The sequence below is a fragment of the Pseudopodoces humilis genome, chromosome 23 (genome assembly GCF_049639895.1).
Source record: "Pseudopodoces humilis isolate 2021_Gansu_Grassland_sample_001 chromosome 23, ASM4963989v1, whole genome shotgun sequence".
NCBI lineage: Eukaryota > Metazoa > Chordata > Aves > Passeriformes > Paridae > Pseudopodoces > Pseudopodoces humilis.
In genome coordinates, this window is record NC_142222.1 from 3,025,658 (window position 1) to 3,050,028 (window position 24,371).

At 55.9% G+C, this 24,371-nt stretch overlaps 1 protein-coding gene across 2 annotated transcripts in view; it reads right to left on the reverse strand.

Annotated features, from left to right (window-relative positions):
* DOC2B (double C2 domain beta) overlaps positions 1–20,600 on the reverse strand; it is a 30,023-nt gene extending 9,423 nt beyond the window's left edge. The window contains exons 1-5 of one of the 2 annotated variants that reach the window (XM_088066039.1): positions 20,083–20,600; positions 9,652–9,731; positions 8,450–8,473; positions 4,476–4,550; positions 2,262–2,371 (exon numbers count right to left, since the gene is read on the reverse strand). In XM_088066039.1, coding sequence (XP_087922165.1) covers positions 2,262–2,371; positions 4,476–4,550; positions 8,450–8,473; positions 9,652–9,731; positions 20,083–20,416 — 623 coding nt within the window. In that variant the 5' untranslated portion in view covers positions 20,417–20,600. The remainder of the gene's footprint in view (positions 1–2,261; positions 2,372–4,475; positions 4,551–8,449; positions 8,474–9,651; positions 9,732–20,082) is intronic. The other variant, XM_005525717.3, reaches the window with a different exon arrangement.
* Between the last annotated feature and the right edge of the window lie 3,771 nt (positions 20,601–24,371).

A 24,371-nucleotide genomic window follows, 5' to 3' on the forward strand; every position in this document is an offset into this window, starting at 1 on the left:
ACCCTGATGGCTCCTGGGGTCTGTGACAGCAGAGTCACTGCACCAGTTTGGACACGCAGGGATGAGGGAGAACCCGGACATGATTTGGGGGGCTTGGGCAGGAGGGGATCCCACTCCAGCTCCAGGGGTGTCCCTACTCCAGCTGCTGTGACAAATGCCACTTGTCCCCCCCTAAAAGGCTGCAGACACTGGCAGAGTGCCCCTCGCCAGCACCACCCCACCAATCCATGCTGGACACGTCCCACCAGGTGGGCAGGGAAGATTTCTGGGTGCTCTTCCAGCTTCCCTGACGCATCTCCAGGCTGCAGGGAGGCAAAGGCTGGCGGCAGCTTTGATCTCCGCCTTTATTTTCACATTAAAGAGACTCTGGAATTGCAGTCCCTGGCCAGCTCAGCACCGGGGAGGCTCCCAGGGAATGGTCACCGCCCAGACCGAGGGGAGCATCGCCGATGCTCTTTCAAGCAGCACCAAGCTGCCTGGCAGGAGCCTCTCCTGATTAGCACAGGGAAAACCAGCGTCCTCCTGGCTTTGAAGCTGGCTTTTCCTCGTGGAAAAGGAGATATTTTGAGGAGAAGACGGATGGGTGACCGTGCATGGAGACGTTTCCTGCAGGAGGAGAGTGAAGGGCCAGCTCATAGCAGAGAAACAGCTCCAGCCACAGCAAAACACTGACAGATGGCCAGTTTAGATGGGATATTGGGAAGAAATCCTTCCCTGGGAGGGTGGTGAGGCCCTGGCACAGGGTGCCCAGAGAAGCTGTGGCTGCCCCTGGATCCCTGGAAGTGTCCAAGGCCAGGCTGGAGCAGCCTGGGATAGTGGGAGGTGTCCCTGCCCAAGTGAGATGATCTTCAGAATCCATCCAGCCACATTCTCCTGCGGACTGAGGGCTCCCAGCTGGGGTACAGGGCTCCATGCACAGTTTTGAGCTTCGGGGAGGGCACAAGGAGCTCCACAGCACCCAGGCTGGCAGGCAGGGATGGGGCAGAATTTCTGTGGGGAGAAAGGCAAATCCAGCCCAGGACATATTTTGGTGCATTCCCCATCCCACAGCTCCCTGCTGCCTTTAGGATAAACAGCCCTTCCCAAGGGAAAAGCAGCTCCCAGAGCCCTGAAAGAGCAGGGCTCGAGCCCTCCTGCTCCCTGTTGACTTCCAGCAAACAACTCGGCCAACAGCTCCTTACAAACCAATTTCCACGCTCGAGGAAGCTGCAAACTTCAAAGCCTGCAGTGAAAAAAATACCCACCAATAATAACAACAAACTGGAGGCTTCCCAGCCCCACCAGCCTGCAGCACTTCCAGCATGACTAATGTTTCCCAAGTGAAAATAATAATAATCCACAGTGCTGAATTTCCCATCACCCTGCGCACCACAGGTGGGCTCTGCCCCGCTTCACCTCCAAGCAGGACCTTCCACAAGGCAGCTTTGTGCTCCTGGAGTGAGGAAAATCACAAACTCCCAGGGCACCTGCAAATGAGGAGGGTGGGATTCCAGCCACGGAGCTGGCAAAGCCCCCAGTCCTTGGAGAAGGATGCAAAATCCTTTCTTTGAGAGTGGATCTTACAGCAAATCCTGCAGCACGGCCCCAGATCAGTGTGGTGATGGAGGTTGCTCACAATTCTGGCCCTCATCCAGGTGGGACAGAAGCCAAAACATGAAAAATCTTTGCATTCACAGGTGTCTGCTCCCTGCAGAGCATCGTTCCAAGCTCTGCCCCTGCCCACCTCCATCCTCACACAACCTCTCCCAGCCCCTGGGAGATGCTGCCAGGAGATGCTGAATGCACAGACTGAGCCAACAAAATAAAATGATAAAACAAAGACTTGCACTCTTTGTTTAGCTGGACAATAATTCACAGATTCCTCCAGATTTCTCACAAAAAGCTCAGCTCTGAAAGGGGCCCAGGACTTCCCTGAGGAGATTTTCTCAGCAAGACAGGAGGGCAAAGCCTCAACGTGTGTCCCTGCGAGCTGGGCAGGAAGAGGTTAAACCCAAAGCACAGCTCCTCAGCAGGCAGGAGCCAGCCAGAGAGTTCTGGGGTTAATGATGCAGCAGGAGCAGGCTCCTCACTGGGTACCCCACCGTAAATCAGGGCTCAGCGGCCCTGGAGGTGACAGATGGGTTCCCTGGGGACAGCTCTGCCCAGAGCCCTCCTGTGGGGCTGAGCACGGGGGTCCCTGGGTGAAATTGTCACCGGGGTGGGGAGGGACAGGTGGCACGGGGCTGAGGGAGGGGATGTGTCCCCCTGGGATGGGGCCCTACCGCAGCGTCTTGCGGATCATGTCCTCGTCGGTGATGCCGTAGTAGGTGAGGGTCTCGTTCCAGGTGGGGTTCAGGGTGTTGTGCAGGGTTTTGGTTCTCAGCTTGTTTGCCTGGAAAAGAAAAGGGGGTCAAGTGGGGTCAGTCCTCCCACAGAGGAGGCTGTTTGGACAGGAGTAGAAGCCCAGTTTGGAGAGGAAGGGGCAATTTGTGCTGTCACTCTTCTGCCCCAGTGCTGTAACCCTCGATGGGGTGGCCCAAATCCACCCCAAATCCAGCAAAAACCTGAGGGGCAGGGACACAGCAGCTCACTCATTTCCAAACCAGCCCAACCCCACATCCTGAGAACAGCCAGCAAAACGGGAACCTTGGCAGAGCACGGACTGGGATTTCATTTCAGCGCCAGGAGAGAGCAAGGGGGAGGGGAAAAAATCCATTTTGGGATAATAAAAAGCACCAATTTGCTGTTCTGGCTGTTTGTTTGTACTCCTGCTCCCAAGCACAGCTCTTGATCCTGCCTGACTCCAAACAGCTTCCTTGACAGGCGTTTTGTCAGCAACTCTGCTGAAGGGGAGGACGGGGACAGCAGGGCTTGTGTCCCCTGCATGGGTGGGACACCCTGGCACACAGCCACTCCCCAGCTCGGGGGACATGGAGCTCCCTGAGCCCCCCTCACTTCTGGGGAGAGCAGAAAAGAGAGGCTGAGGCTGCAGACTGGGCTTCTCCACCAGGCTCCCAGCCTGGCACAGCCTGGCAGAGCAGCAATTTTCCCTCTAATTAGGTGTCAGACAACTCAATCCCTGCCTCAGCTGCTGCTGGGCATAAGAAACTCTCAGCACATCCAAACCTCCAAGTTGTTTTGTGGATCTTTATGGGAAGCTGCTGCATTCCCCACTTGGCATTCAGGAGCCCTGAGTGACAAGGACAGCAGGGAAAGTGCCCCAATGGCACCCACAGCCTGCTCAGACCGGCGGGTACCAGATCCAAGTCCTGGGGCTCCAGGCATTGGGGAGGAAAACGGGTTTAGCCAGGGGGGTGACATGATGAACATCACCCCACTGCTAAAGCTGCCCTGGGAAGGGACACGAGTGAGACCAGAGGAGCTGAGCTCCGGGAGTGCCTTTTTCTCCCATCTGGAATGACTCAGGAGTCAGCAACCAGCTCTGCATGGGGAATGAATCCAGCTCTGCTTCCCACACCCACAGGGTGCTGAGAACCCAAATTTGAGACAGAAACACCCAAGGGACTCGGGGACTGTCCTGCTGCTGGAACAACTGTGCAGGAACACCCAGGCCAGGACAAATCCACAATCCCCCAGAGCTGCTCCCCTCTCCCGGGGGGATCTGGGCAGTGCTGCTTGGAGCAAAGCACAGAGCTGGAGCAGAGATGCTCCCCCCACAGTTCCTGTGTCCCCTCCCCTCCTGCCTCTCCAGTCTCCACCAGCTCCAGCAGAAATGCTAATCAATGGATTTGCAAAACATGGAAATGACTGATAATATTGCTGATGAAAGCGCTCCCGGCTCTGTTTGCAGCGGAAACTCAAAATGTGGTTAAAAACTCCCTCTGCTGCCCTGAACATTAGGAATTAATCCAGCTGAACTGTAACAAGTAAATACACCTCCTCCCAAAAAAAGGCCTTTCCTTTCCTGTGGAATAAGAGTGCAATTAATATTCCTAACACACACATGGAGCATTTAAATTCCACATTCCCGTCTCTTACGCCGAGCTCTCACCACACATCAATATCTTTAATTACTCTTCTCTCCAGCAAGCGCTGAACCTAAGGAGATGGAAATATTTCCCTTATGATTTATACTCTGTTTTATTATGATCTGAGGGGTTTTAAATGCAAAAGAATAAGGGTGAAAAAAAGGAAATTAAAAGGGTCCGATTTGTTTATAGCTGAGATTGTTTCACTCGGTGCTTCCCGGGGGCTCCTGGAATGCAGCATTCCCATCCTGGGCTCCCAAGGTAAGGAATCAGGGCTGGCACCTGGCTGCCAGCCAGTGGTTTCCCAGAAAGGCATTTTCCATCCTTGTAAGGATGGATTCAACCCAAATTCTTCTGTCCTGCTCTCTCTGAGCAGCTTCTACTCAAGAGATTCAAGGTTGGGGTGCAGCAGCCCACAGCCCCTGGGTGAGGAGCTTCTCCCAGGCCTGGTTTCCAATGAGAAGCTGCAGCCCCAGGAAAGGAAGGAGAAATGAAAAGGTCTCTCACCTTGCTGGCTCCGGGGAGCAAGTGCAACTTGACGTAAGGATCAGCCAAACCATTGTGGTCCATTGGCTTCAGGCCCTGGAGAGGGAACAGCAAAAGCAGGAGTCAGGACAGCAGCGGGATGCTGGCCAGGCAGGGTGGCCTCACTGACCCCTCTTTCCCTGGGATATCGCTGGCCCATGGAGCAGCTGAGGCTTCCCCAGGACTGGGGAAGGAAGGGAGTGTGGATTCTGCAGGATCCAGGCTCGGCATTCCAGCCTGAGGATTCCAGGAGGGGCTGTGGGAAGCTCCTCACCTGCACCATCCACTCCTCCCTCCCGGCAGCCGACTCTGCCACCCTCATCACAATTAATTTGGGGGTGAAGCAAATCAGTGCAGTGATTTGCCAGGTTTGAAATTACAGGGTTCTGTCATTTAATAATTGCTTCTGAGCAAACACACACCTCTGCTGTTGTGGTGCCACTTCCAAGCGCTCCCAGGGGGTGTGATAGCACCTACCTACTCCCAGTTATTAAGGAAGAACAGCTCCAGGCCAGTGGGAGGCTGGTGCCAGCCAAATGCTGTGGTGCTCACAGAGAAATCTGGGGTTGCAGGAGCAGCAGCCCAAGCAAACACTCGCTGTGGCCATTCCTGATGGGTTTTCTGCAAGACCCTCGTAGCTCTTAGAGGATGAAGTGGATCAGGTTTGTTGTAGCGATGCCCTGCAGCTGGTCCTGCTTTGGGCAGAGGGAGGGCACGAGCTGTGCCTCTATTCCTCTTCTAAACCACCTGAAAATTATCCAGGGGTGATGCAGAAGCTCAGCTCAAAGCCACACCTGCACAGATTGCATGGAAAAAAACTCCACAGGGCAGGGAAGCGAGTCAGGAGCGTGAAAAATGGAGCCTAATTTTCACCAGTCCTAAGCAGAAATGAGAATGGCTCTGTGGTGGAAGTCCTTGGATTATTTCCAGCCTGGCTGTGGGATCCCTGCAGGAATTACTGCTGGGCTGGCTGAAGGCAATCCTGTGTCTGGATCAGAGCAGGGCTTCTCTGCAGAGGTACCCATCCAATCCTGGCTCCAGCCCGGGCATGGAGACAAGGCTGGGGGATGCTGAAGAGTCCTCACAGCCTTTTTGTGATGAGCAGAGTGCCTGGGTAATGAGTGTGTGCAGCTGCCAGGGATCCAGCGGCAGGGAAGCATTTGTATGGACTGCTGTGTGCAGAAGGAATGCAATCATCCAGGGTCTGGGCAAATCCAGGAGGGAAATGCTGGGGAAATCACTTCCATGCTTTACAGGTAGGGAATAACTCACCCAGCCTCAGCCACAACACCACAGGACCCTCTCTGAGCTGCACAATTTTATCCAGGATGCTCCTGACCTTGGGAATGTCTCTGATTTGGAGCAAGAGACAAACGTGCTGCCCTGGGGCAAGGGAGGCCAAATGGTGCCCAGCAAAGAGGATTTTGCTTCTACAGCAAAGGCAAAAGGATAAAAATATCAGCAGTGAATGGAGGTGAAATGACTCAGTCTCTGGTCCAGGAGATGATGAGGATGGGACAGACAGGGCAGGAAGGGGCTGTCCCCAGACTCTGCAGGGAATTGCCTGCACAATCCACTTGTGCTGTCCCCAGCCTCCCTGCTCAGAGGTGCCCAACCTGCCCGGGCTGCACAGCGAGTGAAATCAGAACCAAGCAGGCAGATTCCCAGGAAAATGGATGGAGAATGACAGGCAGCTCTGTAATTCACCCATCAATTCAGCTCAATTAAATTACCTTCTGAGGAGGCTATTAAAGGCTTTTTTAATAGATGTTCTATGGAAGATGGAGTGACAGGAGCCTGGAAAATGGCTCCTAATGTCACGTCTACCTCCCTCCCGTGTCACTTGATACGTGTTTGGCACAAAGAGCTGAATTTAACAGGGCTCTGCTTTGCAAGGCTGCTCCTGTGGGAGATGATCCCTCCCACAGGGAGGACCCACATTGCTTCCCCTGAGTGGAGAGACCACCAGCCTGGAGCTTCTCCAAGAGGGATGAGAGGCAGAGAGGGACAAGGCATGGAGTGTCCCCTCAGATCCAGCTCAGGCACCTCCCTGGCTCCAACTATTCCTGCTGCTGCACTGATTAATGGAGCTGAGATTAAGTTTCATCTTTTCCTCTACCCAACCCCAAAATCTCTGCTGCAATCCTTTGGAGACCTCCAGCTCCCTGCATCCCAGGCTCTGCCAGCTGCTCCTCGTGCCAGTGACATTTAGCTAATCAATAGGATTTAATTACAACTTGGGCTAATCGGGCTGCCGATTAATGCCACGCTAGAGGCGTCCAGAAATCACAGGAGATGGATTCATTCCATCCTTCAGCCCACAACGAGCTGCCTGCCCAAAAACCAACCTGGGTAATTCCCAGGCCGAGGCATCCCGTTCTGAAAGGGGGCAAACTGTGTTTCCAACCTGACAGCCCAGAGGAGCCAGACAGCTGGAGGAATTTCCCTGCAGTGATAAATATTTATGAGTCAATACATAAGTAATACTCAGTGCAGACCTCCAGCACTCGCCTCGGTGGGAAGGGAGGGAATGGCCAAATGCTCAGTGGAGTGGAAACTCCTGGGTGTTTTCTGGCCAGAGGTGCAGGGAGAGCATCCCAAGGATGCTCCAAAAGGCAGCAGCTGCCTGGCATGGCCTGCCTGGGGCCAGGAGCTCCTTCACCATTGCCCTGCAGACCCCTGAGGATTGTCCCAGGCACCTTCTCCCTAAAGCAGGAGACCACTGGAGCTATAGGATAGCACAGCCTGCTGTGTCTGTGCTGCTGCATGTCCCTATAAATCCCCTATAGCAGGTTAGGCTCTGTAGGACTGAGCACAAAGTGAGACCCTCAGTGAAGCCATGGCATGGCAGGGCAAAAAACCTGGTACCTGCACATTCATCAAATCCTTTCTCATCCTATTTTCTAGGAGAGGGGGATGCCCAGCCCATCCCAGCTGCATCCCACACAGCTCAGTAGAGATCCACACAATCCCAGGGCTTGTGCAGGGCAGCAGGGGAGAGGGAGAGCCCTTCTGCCAGCCTGGCTGCTCCTGCAGTCCAGGAATGAACTTCCACAGTGGCCTGATTTATTCTCCTATTGATCCGAGCTGAGCTACAACGAGTCTGAGCTCAGCCGTGCCTGAAGTGTGACAGGGCTGGGAGCCATCAGTGTGAGGTGGCTGCCTTTTCCTGGCTCCTCCTGCCTTTTCCTGGCTCCTCCTGCCTTTTCCTGGCTCCTCCTGCCTTTTCCTGGCTGCTCCTGCCTTTTCCTGGCTGCTCCTGCCTTTTCCTGGCTGCTCCTGCCTTTTCCTGGCTGCTCCTGCCTTTTCCTGGCTGCTCCTGCCTGTTCCTCCTTGTTCCTGTCTGCTTTTGCAGTTCCTGCCTCCTCCTGCCTGCTGACACCCGGAATCTCGCAAATCCTGCTGTGAACTTCCACCCCGCAGAAACACCTCAGGAACACCTCAGGAACACCTCAGATATTCCCAGGCACAGCACCAGGGTGAATTCCCAAGTGGAGTGAGTGTCCCAGCCTCCAGGATCTGCTGGCTGCAGAGCAGGGAGCTGTTGGTGGAGCACAACAGGTTGTGTTGAGCCTGCTGCTGGTGCCTGCTCCCCAGGAGCTGATAACGGGACTCGGGAGGAACATCAGCAGATAGAAAAGTGCTGGAGATTAAAAAATAATAGAAGTAAAATAAAGGGAGAGAGGGAGGTTGCTTGGGGTTATCAGAGAGAAAGAAAAACGTGTCTCATGTGGCTGAAATAGCCCAGGTTTGAATGGCTGCTGGCAGCAACCCAGGCTCCAGGAGCTGCTGGAGCTGGGCACATCCCGAGGGAGTTTCCCTGGAGGGTGACACAGGTACCCAAGACCTGGTCCAAGGGTAAACGACATCCCAGCACTGCTGGGGCTTTTCCCCCATCTCCTCCTCTCCAGCTCTACTTGTAACACCCCCGGAGCCAGCAGGGTCCTGGCCCTTACCTTTCTGTAGTCAAGTTTTGGCAGCTTTCCCCAGGCGAGAGATGAAATGAGAGCGAGCAGATGGCAATGTAAATAAAAGAGAAAAATGGGAGAATGAGAGCAGAATGGAAATGAACAGGACTCCAGAGCTCGAATGTCAGGGTGGCCAGGGGGGCTCTGCCCTCCCCGCGGGCAGGGGCGATGCTGGGGTACCCCCACGGCCCTTGGTGGGCACAAGCAGGGACCAGGGCTCTTCCCTGTCAGCCTTGCCTGTGCTCTTGCTGATGTGAGATTTATCAGCTGCTGCCCAGAGCTCTCCTTCCTCCCTGTCTTCCACCCACTCCAAACCCAATTAGAAATCTCCTCCTTGGCACCGCTCCCGTGTGCGCCGAGGGAAGCCTGACCCAGAGGCTGCCGGCGGATTCAGGGGAGACAGGGAGGGAAACAAAGCCCAGCGTGCCTCAGGCCTGCCCTGCTGTCCTGCCTGGGAGCTGGGGGTGCTGCCCTTGCCAGGAGCAGCTCCAGGAGTGCTGGGACAGATCCCTCCATGCACATTCCCAAAATCCAGCCTCGGTGCTTGTGTTGGAGAACGCTGGGGTGGGGGCTGCAGACAGGCCGTGGAGGGGAGAGGAGCATCCTTCGAAGGCAAACAGCGTGGTCTGACCCTCTGGGGCTCAGTTCACAGCCTCTTCTCCTGCCTTCTGTAAAAACCCCCCATCCCTTCCCAACATCTGCAGGGATTGAGGGTTTTTCCCCCCAAGCCACCTGGAGCCCTCGTCTCTCTGGTGGTCACTGGGTGATGCAGAGAGGAGCCCAGCATCCCTTTCCACACTCCCACAGCCCCTTCCACACTTCCCCAGGCCCCCAGTTCCCTGTTTCTGCTCCCAAATGTGCAAAGAGCCCCTAATTGCCTCAATCACGCCGACAGCAAAGGCGCTGAGGCGCAGCACTTCGGGGCCGTGATTAGCAGCATTTAAAAGAGCCATTTATAAACCGACAGCCGGTCACAGCAAATAACAACATCGGGACGGGCTGCTGGAAAAAGCATCAATCCCAGCTCGTCACGGGGGATGAGCAGCCGGCTCCCGATGCTGGGAACGCCCCGAGAGGCAGGGGTGGAGGGGAAGGAGAGGGCAGAAGTGATGGGATGAAAGTGCAGCTGGAAGCCGGTGGATCCCAGGGATGCTCGGCACAGCCGATCCTCGCTGTCCCCAGAGCCGTACCTTGGCTTTGTTGATGGTGCAGTGGAGAGCGTTGTTCTCCTGATCGTAGAGCAAACTGAAATCCAGCGTCCCCAGCGCGGCTGCAAGGGAGGAGAGATGTGATTAACCTGCAGCACCCGGCAAACGCGGGCTGCTCCCCCTCTGAGCACAAAAGGAGTGCACGGAGATGCTAAAGAACAGGCTGCAGACATTATAAAACGCATAGCATCCTGCTGGGAGCCCTGTTATGAAACGTGGCTTGGCGCTGGGAGGGCTGGTGGCCGTTCCCAGCTTGGCTGGCGCATCCTTGGGAGCGGAGAGAGAGGGATGAGGCTCACCCAGCCCTGCAGCCACGGCTTTTGCTTCCTTGGGCTTTCACCTGGCTTATCCCCATCCTTCAGCAGCCTCACTGCAGCCAGCAGTGCCCCAGGAGGTGGAGGGTCTCCCCAGGGAAGGTTTGGGAATGGCTGGGACACAGCTGAGAGCTGCTGCTGGCACATCCTCCCCTCCAGCGCCGCTGGCGTTCCCAGTGTATTTGTATAGTGACACCTTCAAACAAATGAGCCACCAGTGGGATCCCTTCCCAGCTCCAATCTGGCTGCAAACTGTAAATTAAACCCAGTGAGGATGGAAATACTTTTCTGGTTAAAACGAAAAACACCAACAGCTTTTAATCCTCGTGGTGTTCCTTTATGGCATCCGCAGGATCCAGGAACGGCAGCGTCTCCTGGGATGGGACACGGATGGGGCAGGGCAGCAGAACAAAACCAGGAGAGCCTCAGCAGCAAAAGTCCTTTTGATTTGGGAAATTCTTTCCCTTTGGATGATCTGAGCACGTCTCACTAATCCAAAGCAGAGGAGAAGCTTTAAAAAGACAGGCTTCCCAAAACCACGGCTTAACCTTCTCCAAGGCTCCCAGGCCTGATTTGCACAGCAAAGCCTGGACATGGAGCAGCCTCTCTCCTGGCTCCCAGCCTGGAACTTCCAGGGTGGCTCTGGACCCAGCAAACCCAACTTTTCCATGCCTACCTTCCCGAAAGAGTTTTTCCTGAGTGCTGCCCTGCCACCGAGCAGCATCCCACCGCTGTTTCCGAGGTAACTGCACCTTCCTACCATGTTCAGAATGTGAAAAAAATCCAAAATAAAAACCAGAACAATTTTCCTTAATATCAAAGCAAGGTTTGCTGCCCGGGGGGGAGTTGGACAAACTTTATGAGAGGAAATAAGGTGCTTTTTCCCCCCACCCCCAGCATTGATAGCAACAAGGCACCCACAGAGTTTAAGGATATTCAGGGGACCGAAACCTTTCCTGCTGCAATTTCAGAGTGATCTCCCAGCCCAAAGGCAAGGGAGCTACAGGTTTGCCTGCTGGCAAAAGGGGAAAAAAAAATAAAATCATTTCTCCCAAGCAAGTATCTTGAGTTCAAAGCCGAGTAAACACACAGGGAGAGTTCTGCCAGAATAAAGTACCCCCCTGGTTGTGCAGCAATTTCATGGCACATTAGCTCCTGGTCTGGGTAAGTCATGAATCAGTGGGGTTTTACCTGCCTGGGAAAGATGAGGGGTGAGGCCAAACCTGCTGTACCCTGTGCATCTTCTCTGGGTATGGCTCAAATGAGCATTTCCAGAGCAGCTCCCTGCAGCTGAACCCCTGCACATCCTGCAGGGAGGAAGGACCAGCAGCTCTCTGCTACCTCTGGGTGCTCCCAGCCACGGGCAGCTCAAGGATGGCAGCGTGAGAAGCTGGAGGCTCCACAAACCAAGTCAGCAAAACTTCCCAGATCTGCATTTTTCGCTCAAGAGCGGAAGACGAAACCTCCGGTTTTGGAGCCTCATCATTTCCACCTGCCCTTTAATCAGCGCTTCCTGCCAGCCCCACCGCTCGGCCCTCCGACTTCAAGCTGTTATTTTATTTTTATCACAGAAGGGGGCCTGCGGTTCAGCCTGCTGGATTTGGCAATTTATAAAACAAATTAAAAAGCTTGGCAGGAAAAAAAAAAAAAAAATTCGGTCAGGAAATACTGACAAAGGCCCAGCCAGCCCCAGGGGTGAGGGCAGCGGGGAGCCCCGCTCCAGCAAGACAGGTAAAACTCAAAATCACCTTCACACAGTGGCAGGAGCTTGTTCTGCAGCTGGGGACTCAGGTCTATGAGCAAACATCCAGCAGTTCCCATTCCTCCTGGAGCTGCCAGGGGTGGGAGGGCACCAGGGATCCAATCCTGGCTTTGCTCCAGTCCTGGAGGGGTTTTCCTCTAAGCAGAGAGGGTTTTTTTTTTTGTAGATGGGGAGTCTCAGTTTCCAAGGAAGGGTCTGCCCTTGGGCAGGGGGATGTGGAAACATCAGCACACTGTGTGCTAATTGCTTAAAAATGTGTCTGTTTGATAAATGGGATGGGGAGAAGTTGGGGTTTGGCAGCCAAGGGGCTGCTGTGGAGCTGGGAGTGAGCACTGGCACCAGAGGCAGGAGCCAGCAGGTGCCCAGGACTCATGGAACACGTTAAGGACATGGTCACAGTCCCACAGGCTCTGGTACATCCTGGGAATGCACAGCCAGGGGTGGATCCAGCACGGCAGGGAAGGCACAGACAAGGCTGGAGCTCCAGCTCAGGGCTGAGGAGGTGACAGGAGACCTCCAGCTACACACCAGGGGTGGGAGCCACCCCTGCACCCCACATCAGCACCCTGTGAACCCCCAGGAGCCCCCTGTGCTCCTGCAGTGGTCAGCACAGCGAGCCAGGGGCTGGGCAGAACACCAGCAGCACATCCAGGCCTGGCCGTGGCAATGCTGCATCCCCAGCTGGCAGGATTGGACCCCAGACCTCTGCAGAGAAACCTAATCCCCCTTTCTTTAATTGCTTTCCCCCTCCCACTCGAGATGCAGCTCGATTGTGATCTTAATTAGGGGAGCAAGTATCTAAAAAAGAAAAGGGCAGCAATTAGACTCAAAGCGCTGTTACCAGGATTATTTAACTCGACTGGGCTATTCTGAACACTGCCCTCTAATCACAGAGGCTGCAAATAAAAAATATAAATAAATGCCTTTGTCAGGCACTACAAAGGCAGCTTGGCGCTCTCCAGACAGCAGGCAGGATGTATCATTATTATTACAATTATTCTGCTCCAATGATAAAATAACCATTAGGAAAACTGAACTCATTAGCAGGTTCTGACCCTCTTTCCTCTCCGTGAGCTGGGAGAGATTGATGGGAAGGCACTGACCAGGGCCTGGCTTTTAACACAGGCTCTAAAAGGAAAAATAAATCCAACTTGCACGGGAAGGTGGCCTCTTCTCCCACTGACCTTTGGGCGTTTTGATTAATTCAGTGGGCCAGGAAATGATCAGAGGGCAGCAGAAGCAGCAGATGTGTCTGTGGGCCCGGCCGGGCCTGCGGGCAGCCCGGCACAGCCCGGCAGAGTCGGCAGGAATTTATTGTTTATTGCTGACATTTCCCGCCTGTGCCCAGGGTGAGGCGAGGCTGAAGGAGTTTCTATTTATACCTGTGGGATGAGAGGCAAAATGTGGTGATAAATCTGTGCTCTGCTCCCTTCCCCAGCCCCTGTCCTTGCAGGCGCCTGGGCTGTGCTGGCTGGCAGATCTGCTCTCTCTGTAGCCTGGGATGCTCCAAGGAAAAGAATTTCTCATCCCAAGACATGGAAGAGCCACTGACACTCACAGAAAAAGCTTCAGCAAAGCCTGGAGGTGATGATGAAGCACACTCCTTCCCTTCCCAAGGCAGGTGTGACTGCCATTAGACAGCCCAGCAAAGCTCTACAGCAGAAGTTGAGGTGCACACACAAAAACCCCACTATAGAACTAATTAAAAAGAAGTCCAAAAGCCTTAAGTCCCTCTGCTTATCAGCATTGCTGCTCCCAAGATAATCTGCTCACGGATTTTGTGCCAGGGAGATCAGAGTGGAGCAGTAAAAAGACTGCTGGGGATTGTCTGGATTAGCTCTCCCTTACAGAAAGCACAGGTTCAGTAACCTTCAGACTGGGTATTTTTTAATGCACTATAAAAGATAGGTCCCTATTCTTCCATTGCTTTAATTTTTCCTTGCAATGGAGATAATTTTAAAGGTCCTGAAAGGCAGCAAGTAATTCTGTGCACTTACAGCCCCATATAAAATGTTGGTAAATGACTCCTCAGGAGGAACAGAAATTATCTCCTGCCATTTCCAAGCCGGGCTGCTGAAGAACATTTTGATGGCTCTGCGTGTGCTCCTGCCTCACTGGACCATGGGGCAGAGCTTGAGGACTTGCTCCACGAGGTCTGGAAAAGCCTGGGGGTTATCCCTGGAAAACAGCACCAGCAATTTCTGCGGCTGGGGCTGAGCTCAGCCAGCACCTGCAGCATTCCCAGTCTGGGCACAGATCCACTCAGGATGCTGCTGTGCACTCAGGGATGGATCCCAAAGGTGCTGAGCCGAGGAGCTGCAGGCCCTGAGGGCTGGCAATGCCCCCGTGGCAGCACCCACCATGGAGCTCCAGCCACGGCATCGCCGCAGGATTCGACACCGGCCGGGAAAGGTGGGGGAGGCAGCTGGAAATGGGATATGTCTGAAAGTTGGCGTTCCCATCAGCCATTCCATGAGTGTAGATCCTCTGGGAGGTTTTGGGACGTGTCCCAGGGCCAGCACAGCATCCTGGGGCATGAACATTCCCATCAGCAGCACAGGACTCTGATCTGTTCCTGCTGGCAGGGCAGGACGTTCCCAGCCCTACAAAAAACCCCAGCAGGAACCAGATCCAGCACACAGAGGCAGGAAACCTTCCCTCCTCAGCAGATCCACGGATGTGGCTGCACTCAACAGGATCAGGAGCAAGGAACAAGCACAACTTTTCTGTCTTGCAACTGTTCCCTGCTTGGCAGTGGGTTTTTCACTTAAAATCTGCTGCAATTAATATTTCTTTGTTTTGGAGACACGGCACCAGCCCCTGGTAAGCTCTGGAGCAGGGAGCTGCTTCTTCATGAGGTTGGGTGATGGATGCTCATCAGCTCTTCTGTCTTCTCCAGGAGGAGTGTTCAGATGAACACTTATCTGCTCAGAACAGTTCAGAGATGCAATTATGTTTTACAGCACTAAATGGTCCCTGATGTCAGCAGCAATTAGACTTTCAGCAATTTCAATTTAGAGATGGCCTTCAAATCTCTCCCGCTCTCCTCCTTTAATGAAATACGGTATTGCAATTAGCAACCCCCCAAAACTGCCTTCAGTGTTAAATACAAAGAGATCTGGGAACCCCGTGAGCTCCAGCGTGGTGGAACGAGGGGTGGAACTTCTGTCTGTCCTCCTGCACCCTGGAACTGGGAAAGGTGAAGGGCTGGGCAGGCTGTGGGAGGAGGGAACCTCGTTATCCAGCAGCTCTGTGGCTCCTTCATTAGCAGAGGTGCCAGAGGCCACAGCCCATATGCTGCTTCCGTGGATGTTGGAGGAGGGATGCCCAGACAGACCCTGCTCACCCTCGTGTGCGTTCCTCTCCTGGTGCCCCGTGTTCACCTCCAGCACTTCAGGGTGTCCCTGGCCATGGGCAATCCCTGGCAAGAGGGAGGATCCTCAGGGGACGGGGATGTGCAGCCTGCATCACTGCTGGGATGGTGAGCAGGAAAGTGTGAGAGCTCACCCACACCAGCACATCCCAAAAATCCATCTATCCCCCAGGAAAGCAGAGAGGAGCTAATCCAGAGTCACCCCAAAGCTGCCCTGGGACACCAGGTGTGACACTGCCCTGTACCTGCACACATTTCCTCAGCTCAGGCTGAGCTCTGCTTGGCAAAGCCGTGCTCTGCTGAAATCAGCAGTGGTTTGTTTAGTTTCTTGAGCAAGAAAAATACTTCTTTTGGCCTTATCTGGATTGAAAAGACGATTCAAAGCTTATAAATAGCAGTTGCAGCATATGCTAAGGAGCTGCGTTTCAGAAGTAAATACCCTGCTCGTTCCTCGCCGTCTCTGCCTCCCCCTGTCTGGCCAAAAGCACTGCCAGGTGACTTGCAAACCCTGCACCCCTTCAGACCTTCCTTCTTCTTTACATCTTCAAACAGACAGTAATTAATATCTCCATGATGGCTTTGCCTGCCTAATTATCTTCTTTGCTCAAAATAAGAGTCTTCCTAAATAACTTGTGTGGCGCTGCAGGCGTCACGAGCTGCCGTGCACCAGGACTGGCCTCTCAGCTGCACTTTGGAGAAGTGCTTTTCATGCTGCTGCAGCTCCAGAGCTCAGGAGGCTGCTCCTCCATGAATAAAACTGGGCATGAAGTGGAATTGGGTGGGTTTGTGCACATAGGAACAGTCCCAGAGAGCCGGCAGGAGCAGGATGGGGCAGCACTTCCAGGGATACCGGCTCCTGCTGCAGCCAAGCTCTCTCCTCACCTGAAAACCCAGAGCCAAACACATTTGGAGGAGGGAAGGAATTCCAGTGTGACCAGAGCCTCTTTCCAAAGCCAAACAGCAGCTCAGGGAATGGGGAATTTCTCCAAGGGCTGGAAACTCGATTGTCTATTGAAGGAGGATGGCTGCTCCCTCCAGAGCTGTCCCCAGCGAGAAGCCCTGGCAGTGCTCCCTCACAGGGACTGTCTCTACCTCTGCTCGTGCTGAGGTTTCAGAGACCTTTACAAATCCCTCAGGTACAAATTCCTGCTGGTGCTGTGAGGGGAAGGCTCAGGCAGTGGAGGGGCAGCAGCATTTGGGTGAAACCGGTGGAGATGGGAGGCGAGAGCCAGCTCCTCACAGGTGGCACATTGCCATCTAGCTGGCATTTGCTTATTTTCCTTGCAAACCAAGTTTCCCTGGCACTGTGCTGCCCGACTGGGTGGGAAGCGTCCCTGGTGGCTGGGGACCCCGGGGAGCTGCTGCTGTCACAAGGCACCAGCCAAAGATGAGGTGACAGACAGGTGTTTCGAGGCAGCAGGAGCGAATTCCCCCTTCCCAGCCTCCTGCCTGCTCCTCTCAGCTCCCAGCAGATGCTGGTCCAACAGCACCAAACCATCCTTCTGCACCAAACACACATTTCCCACTTCTCCTGCCTCCTTCCTTCCTTCCTTCCTGCCCCTCAGCAGTTCTGCTGGGGACAAACCCGCTGCAGGAAGAGTCCTGCTTCATCCAGCACAGGGCAGACCCTCTGCCAGGCTCTCCAAGGGCCCTGGGATGGCAGCAGTGCCCACCACAACCCTGCAAATCCTCGCAGCAGCACTGCTGATGCAGTGCAGGTCTGATGGGAAGAGCTGGCTCCATGCAATTCCCAGTGATCCCAGAGCCAGCCCAGATGTCTCCACTCATTTTCTGCTGTGTTGGTTGGCCCTGCCTGCTCCCTGCCACTCGCTGCATTCAACAGGCTGCTGGAGATGTGTCCAGAACCACAAACCTGAGCTTCCCATGGCTGGCCCCACCTGTCCTCCTACCTCAGCCAGGTCCCTGCCCATCTCTGGAAGGATTCCACCTGCTTCCCGCAGCCTGGGGGTTCTCAGTTTCCCAAAGCACCAATTCCACACGCACATCCCCCCCTGCCACATCCCTGCTCCCTGCAGATGCCAAAGCTGGGTCAGGCCACCCTGCTTGGATGGGAGCAGACACTGCAGCTCCACAGACACTGCAAGCTTTGCTGGTGGGGTCTGGAGCACGACTCAGCAAAGGATTAAGGAGCAGGGTGCAGACATCCAGGCCAGGTGAGCTGCAGCAGGGCCAGGCAGGACCTCCCCTGCCCGTTCCACACAGCCCTGCTGGGGTTCTGGGATTCGGGCTGGGATGGCAGCTCAGGTCCTGCTGGAAAAACCCCAGAACCTCCAGGCTGGAGCAGTAACTCCAGGCAGGAAGGAGCTTGGGGAAACCCAGACAATTGCTGCATTTCTCCAGGCAGGGGCAGCTCTCCTCCTCCCACCCAGGCAGCCAGCAGCATCGCCTTGGCGTTGGAGGAGGGAAACCCACAGGCAGTGGGACAACCAGGAGGGAGCCGTTCAATCCTCCTCCTCCTCCCGATGGATCCTGCCACGGCAAAATCCCTCTCCCTGCACCTCTCCGGGGCTGGGCTGGGCACATCTCTGAGGAGTGAGGCAAGATGTGCCCACCAAAACCTCGATTTGTGGCTGCTGCACCCAGACTCCGGCACCAGCATCCCCCGAGACCTCCTGAACCCCGTCTGCCCCCCCGAGAGGACTGAGAGCACCGAAACCCCAGTGCTGTCCTGACTTGCAGGCACAGACAGCTTCTCCAGGGGAAATTTAGTGCAGGTGACTAATGCAGCAGCCCTGAATCACCCTCCAGAGGTGTGGGGGAGCTCATCCACGCTCCCCAGCGTAGCTGATGGCTCGAGTCAGGCTGCACGGATCCCCTCCCTGCTCCCAGCCTGGGGAATGGGTACAGGCAGCTCTTGCCTGGATTTACAACTTGGCTGCTAAACATGGGGGAGTGACAGTCTCATCCTGCACATTCATGCCAGGCAGCGTCCTCGGGGTGTCTGGGCCATCCCGTGCTGTCCCCAGAGATGTGACACCAGCACTGCCACCTCCCTGCTCTGCTCCTGGCACCGCCTTTGCCAGACAAAACCCCACCACACCTCTGGCAAAACAGCCTCAGCAGTTTTGCCTGACACCTGTTACGCTGCAAGAAACACTTCCCAACACCAGCCTGGGTGAGAGAAACACCCGCCGGCCCCGGCACGGAGCCAAGCTGCTTCCAGCACCCAGCATCCAGCATCCGGGATCCAGCATCCAGCACCCAGGATCGAGGATCCAGCACCCAGGATCGAGGATCCAGCACCCAGGATCGAGGATCCAGCACCCAGCACCCAGCATCCAGCACCCAGCATCCAGCACCCAGCACCCAGCATCCAGCAAACAGCATCCAGGATCCAGCACCCAGGATCGAGGATCCAGCACCCAGCATCCAGCATCCAGCACCCAGCACCCAGCACCCAGCATCCAGCAAACAGCATCCAGGATCCAGCACCAGGATCCAGCACCCAGGATCCAGCACCCAGGATCCAGCACCCAGCACCCAGCATCCAGCACCCAGGATCCAGCAGCCAGGATCCAGCACCCAGGATCCAGCACCAGGATCCAGCATCCAGCATTGCCGATGGATAAATGCAGAATGCAGCACCCTGAGCAATTTCCATGCGAGTCTTCCACGCTGCACTCCGGGGGCCCGGGTGCTTTGGCTCCCACACACCGCCCTGGCCCTGCAGCCCGGTTGCTCCCGTTTCTGCTCAAGGGCGATGGGATAATTAGAGCAGCAAATGACCCAAAGCCGGTTAAAGTCCCATTTAAGTGCCCGGCCGGGACAAACGCGGCTTTAGCTGAGCTGTTCTGGCTGGCAGTGCCAGAGCTGTCGCCTCTCCACGGAGAGCCTGACCCCGACACCGGCGTGGGGAGAGAGGCTGTGCCAGCTTGGGGCTGGCATCCAGCATCAGCCTCTCCCAGAAGGGGACACAGGGACAGCCGTGCCACCCTGCAGCAGCACAGCCCTTCGGGGAGCCCTCCTTGGGGTCACACTCCGGGGTGTGGAAGAAATGGCAGCAGCGCAGTGGCCGGCAGCGGTGGCGAGGCAGGGCTGTGACATTCTGCAAAGGGAAAGGCACCGCCTGCCCGGCGCTGGGCCCTCAGCAGCTCAGCCTCCCCTTCCCCCAGGACACAGCACGGCTCAGCAGCACCCACTCCCTTCTCCCCGTCATCTCCCGGCTCCAAACTTTGTGCTCAGCCCCCGGCAGGATCTGGCCCCCGGGGGCTGGGCTGAATGGAGCCCTTGGGGTTCCTGGAACTCCGAGGGAAATCGGGTTATCCCGGTGGCCTCGGCCGGAGGAGCCGTGCAGCGGCTGCCCTGCAGCTCCACGGCGCCGGGTGGGAAGGACGTTTCGGGTGGGGAGGGGTTAACCCTTGCTGCAAACACCTGCATCCACCACAACCAAAGCCTTGTGCTCCAAAGGCCCCCCTGGTCTCCTGCAGGGCTCTGACTGCGGCCGGGGGTGAGGAATGGAGGGATGGCACGCCGGAGTTGGCCGAGGGAGAGGACAGAGCTCTCCCGGGCGGATGCCATCCCCACGGATCTCCCCGATGTGGAGCCGGCTGATGCTGGAGCGTATCGCCAGCTCATCGGCAGCGTGGCTGGAGCAGCCTGCACCACCGAGCCGGATTAACAGGGTCTGAGCCCAGCCGGAGGGCTGGAGGCACGGAGCCCAGCAGGGACGAAGCAGAGAAGTGCACCAAGCACGACAGCAACTGGTGGCTCTTGGGAGACTTCCCTACTTTGGGTTCAGCAGCCAGCCTGGCTGCGGCACGGACTCTGCCAGGGCCCCCCTCCACCCGGAGCAGCGCCGGGAGAGCCCCCCCGGCCGCGCTCAGGGCTGCGATCCCCGGGACGGCCAGCACCACTGCGAGGATGCCCCAAGACGGGCAACCAGCCCAAACACCCACCCTTGCCCTCGGCACCCAGCAAACTCCCACGGAAACTTAGGAACTCACTGCAATCGTCGGACTCGTAGCCCTCGGGGTCCACCTGCTCCTCGGGCGCTTGGCTCTTGGCCGGCTGCTCCGCGGGCGTCGTTCCGTGGGCTCCGAAGAGCTGGTCCACATCCTCCTCATCCTCTCGGGGTGCCTCGGCGGGGCTGACCGAGGGCTGGCTGAGCGCGGGGCGCAGGGCGCTGCTGCTGCGGCCGACGGCGGCGGGGAGCCCGCGGGGGAAGCGGGGGAAATAATCGGAGATCTGCTTGATGGGTTTGATGGGGCCGGGGCAGACGTCAATGGCCATGTGCTCCTGGATACTTATGGTCATTTTCTCTCCTTTTCGGAGTGTCATGCATGCGGCTGTCGCTGCCGAGCCCCCCCGGAGAAGCCCGTGCGGGAGAGGGAAGTTTGTGCCGGGGGCTGCGGAGGCAGGTGAGGAGGGAGGCTCCCTTAGGTGGTTGTGGAGCCCTGAGCCTCGGTGGCCGCACGCATGCTGCTGCTGCCAGCCCTGGCGCTCGCACAGCCCCTGATCCTGCCAGCGCTGCCTGGGAATAAATGAGCGAGACGGAGAGACGGATAAGAGGCAGGGGGTGGGCTCTCGGGTGATGTCACCAGCTAGCAACAAAGCGGTACCCAGCAGCGGAGGAATGAGGGATGTGGCCGGCCTGTCGCCCCGGCCGCACGGCCACCAGCCCGGGCAGCCGCCCCCTGCCCCTTCCCCAGCACGGCCGCGGAGCCCCGGGGGCAGCCGGCACAAGCTGGGGTGGGGGGACGTGGGGAGGTGGCTTTGACCCATCCGCCTCTCACAGCAGGGCTGGTCCCTGCCAGACCCCTCGGGGGGGCGGAGGTCACCGGGCAGGGTCAGGAGCCTTCGTCCTGCTGTGTCACATCCCGGACGTGGAGAGGGTCCGTGACAGCCCCCAGGGACCGTGACAGCCCCCAGGATCCGTGACAGCCCCCAGGGACCGTGACAGCCCCCAGGGACCGTGACAGCCCCCAGGGTCCGTGACAGCCCCCAGGGACCGTGACAGCCCCCAGGATCCGTGACAGCCCCCAGGGACCGTGACAGCCCCCAGGGTCCGTGACAGCCCCCGGGCCCTCCCGGCTCACCGCAGGCTGTGCCAGGGCGTTGCTGTGCCACATCCTGAGCCGGGGGCACGGATGGCACCAGTGCCCTCTCCCCGCTGCTCACAGGGGCAGGGACAGCCCCGACTCGGATCCCTGCTGTCCCAGCCCGCAGCCATGTCCCTTCCAGAGCTCAGCACCAGCCGGACTAGCTTCTGGAGCTGGGAACAAACCGGGGACTGAAGCAGCACATGTGCCCTGCTCGTGGCTCGGGTGGCACAGCCTCTGCCAGGCAGCGTGTGGCTGTGCCATGGAGCTGCTACAGCATCACAGAGAAGCGAGGGACAGGCTGGGCCAGGGCTCAGTGTCATTGTGGCCACTCTCAGCACACCTTCTGCTCTTTCCTGGGCATGGCCAGGGCCACAGCCCCAGCCAGGACAGACACAGGCTCCTGCCACAGACTCCCTGGAAAAGCTGAGCTGTGCTTTGCTCAGGGAGTTGGTCCCAAACTGCTGTTTTCACTCATTTCCCCCTGTGTTGAAACCAATAAATCTATGGCTTCACAAGCTACCCAAAGTGGACTTTTCAGCAAGGAGTGCCAGAGGAGAAACACTGTGAGAAAATGATGCAAAATCCTGCCCGAGTAACTCACCCTGCATGGGAAAATGTGAATGAAATATTTCAGAGGAGCAGCCTCTCTGCTGGCTCAGTTCTGGGGGGTCTGGCATGAGGCTGGGACACTTGGCATGCACTGCTCAGCCACCACCACGTCCTGCTGCTCACACCAGGTGACCTGACACGTCCCTTAGCCATGCACACGGAGCTGCAGCCTCCTGCAGCCTGGCACACTATTAAAATCAAAGCTCTGTTCTCCAGAGGATTTCCCCCAAATCCCAACAAAATGACACCCAACCTTTCTGTCTACAGCAGAGTTCAGTTTTCATTCAGATTTTGGTTGATGTTAATGAATGTCTTTGAGTCATAACATACTGACACCAGGCAAACGAACCCAATTTACTCCTCACAGGGAAGTGAATGTTTCTCTCCTGAAGCATCCAAACTTGTCACTGCTCTGTACCTAGACATGAAGCACATCTAAGGATGATCTAATGACCTGGGAGAACAGGAGACAGCTCACTGCTCCTTTGTGTCCCTGCCAGATTTTGCCTCCGAGGTGGCTCCTGCCTGTTGCAGATCCAGTCTTAGACAGTTTAACCCCTTTCCCATATCCAAGGATTCCCAGGATATGAATTCAGATGGAAATGCCACCTGCTCTGCACAGGGAAGCTGAAGTTCTTGCAGGTGGGCTGGTGCTGGGTGGAAACATCACGGCAAGCAGAAGGAGATACCTCTGGATTTGGGTGTGTTCATCCACACAGGCTCCATCTTTTGGTGCAGCATCCAGGATGTGGTGTGGACTCAGAGAGAATGAAGCAGAAATTGGGCCCGATGCCCAGAAAATAGCAGCAATTTCCTCTAAGAAAGGACAAATAAATAAATAAATAAAATCAAGTTACGTGTGAGAGCCTAATGCCGTTACTACCATTACAAAAGCGTCATCGTTTCAAAGGTTTCCTCAAAGAGCACGAGACCCAAATAGGCAAAGATTGTTTTACAGGCCAGAAAATCAAGGCTCTGGGAATTAAGGTGAACCTCTGAGCTCTTCTTCCTCCTGCATCCACAGCTGGGATCAGAGCCTGGCAGCACCAACTGGGAGATGCTCAGCTCAGCCAGGGATTCAGAAGAGCAACAAGGGGGCAGAAAAGGCAGAATTGAAGCAGACAAACTCCCTGGAGCAGGGCAGGGTCAGCCCCCGAGGGACACCCCATCACCAGCCTTATAGACCAAGAGAAACCAAAGCCAAGACTCCCTACTTGTAGCACAGATGGGACTTTGTAGTCCCTGCCCCACCCCAAGCCTACAGAAAGCACCTGGAGCCTCTGGGTGAGTCCCAAAGCAGCTTGGCTTTAATAAACCACACTTTTCCTACCTTCCCATCCTGCCTGAGTGTTTGTTTCCTCCTGGGCTGCACAGCCCCAGATTTACTGGGGGCTCCCCAAACGTGTCACACTCGACAACACGGAAGGTGAAAGGGACAAAAATAGAAAGTTGGGCTGGGAGACAAAAGCAGGGCTTGCAGATCCAAAGCCAGTTTCCAGGTAAAGCTCTTAATTCCCACCGTCTGTCTAATGCCCTGGAATGTGACTTGATTTGATCCCTGGCTCTGCCAGGGCCATTCAGAGCTGCTGCTCTGCCCACGCACGTGGCCTCTGCTGCCCTGGAAGGGGGAATTTGAGCTCCCCACCAACCCCCCAGGAGGCAAGGGAGAGAGTTTAAATGTTAAAATGCCGATTTTAACCACAGTTCTGCCTGGCAGGAAGCAAAGCCACTCTGTCAGGGAATATCCATCCCTGTAGGAAGGGGGGACAGCCTCCAGGGAAGGGGAAGGTGGCCATTACAGAGCCAGCATCAAAGCAGGGATGGGATGAGGGGGAAGAGCAATTTTTCCTGTCAAAATCCATGTTTTCTCCCAAGAAAACAAGATCCTGAGCTCAGCACCTGTGACATTGTGCTTGGGATGTGGGATGCAGGAACCATCACCCCGACTCTACACCAGGCTCCAAAAACACCGAGGTTTCTCTTCAAGTGTTGTCCTGAACAGGGGCACGAGCACAGGTTTAAGTACATCCAGAAAAAGCCTGTGGCACTCACTCTGCCTGTGCCACAGCCCAGATTCCTCCTCTGGAGCTGCCCTGCAAATGGGCAAACAGAAGGAATATTCCTACAGCCCCCAGAAGTGCAGCACACAGATTAAACACGCACCCAAAAACACAGGCTGTCCTCAGGACACATTTCAAACAATTCTCTTCCAAATGCTGAGCATCAAGTTCTGCTGTTCCAGGTTGAAATCAATGGGAGCAGGGGCTGATCCCAGTTTGATCAATTCCTTTCCAAATGGAAAGCACAGCAGCAGGATGGCACATCCCACTGCTTGCCAGGGATTCAGTGACTGACCTACTGGTTCTGGTTCTTTATTTCTTGCTCAGCTCAAAATCTGAGTCCCCCTGCTCTGCTGGAGAAAAGCCTGGAGAGAGCACAATGAGATGTTGCCAAATTAAAACCTTCACTGCCTCTGGATCTCATCCTGGAATTCAGAGAGGTGGGACAGGGAGGTTTGCCAGTGTCCCCAGGGAGGTGACACAGGCAGCACCAGCCTGCACAGCCCTAGCTGGAATTTCACT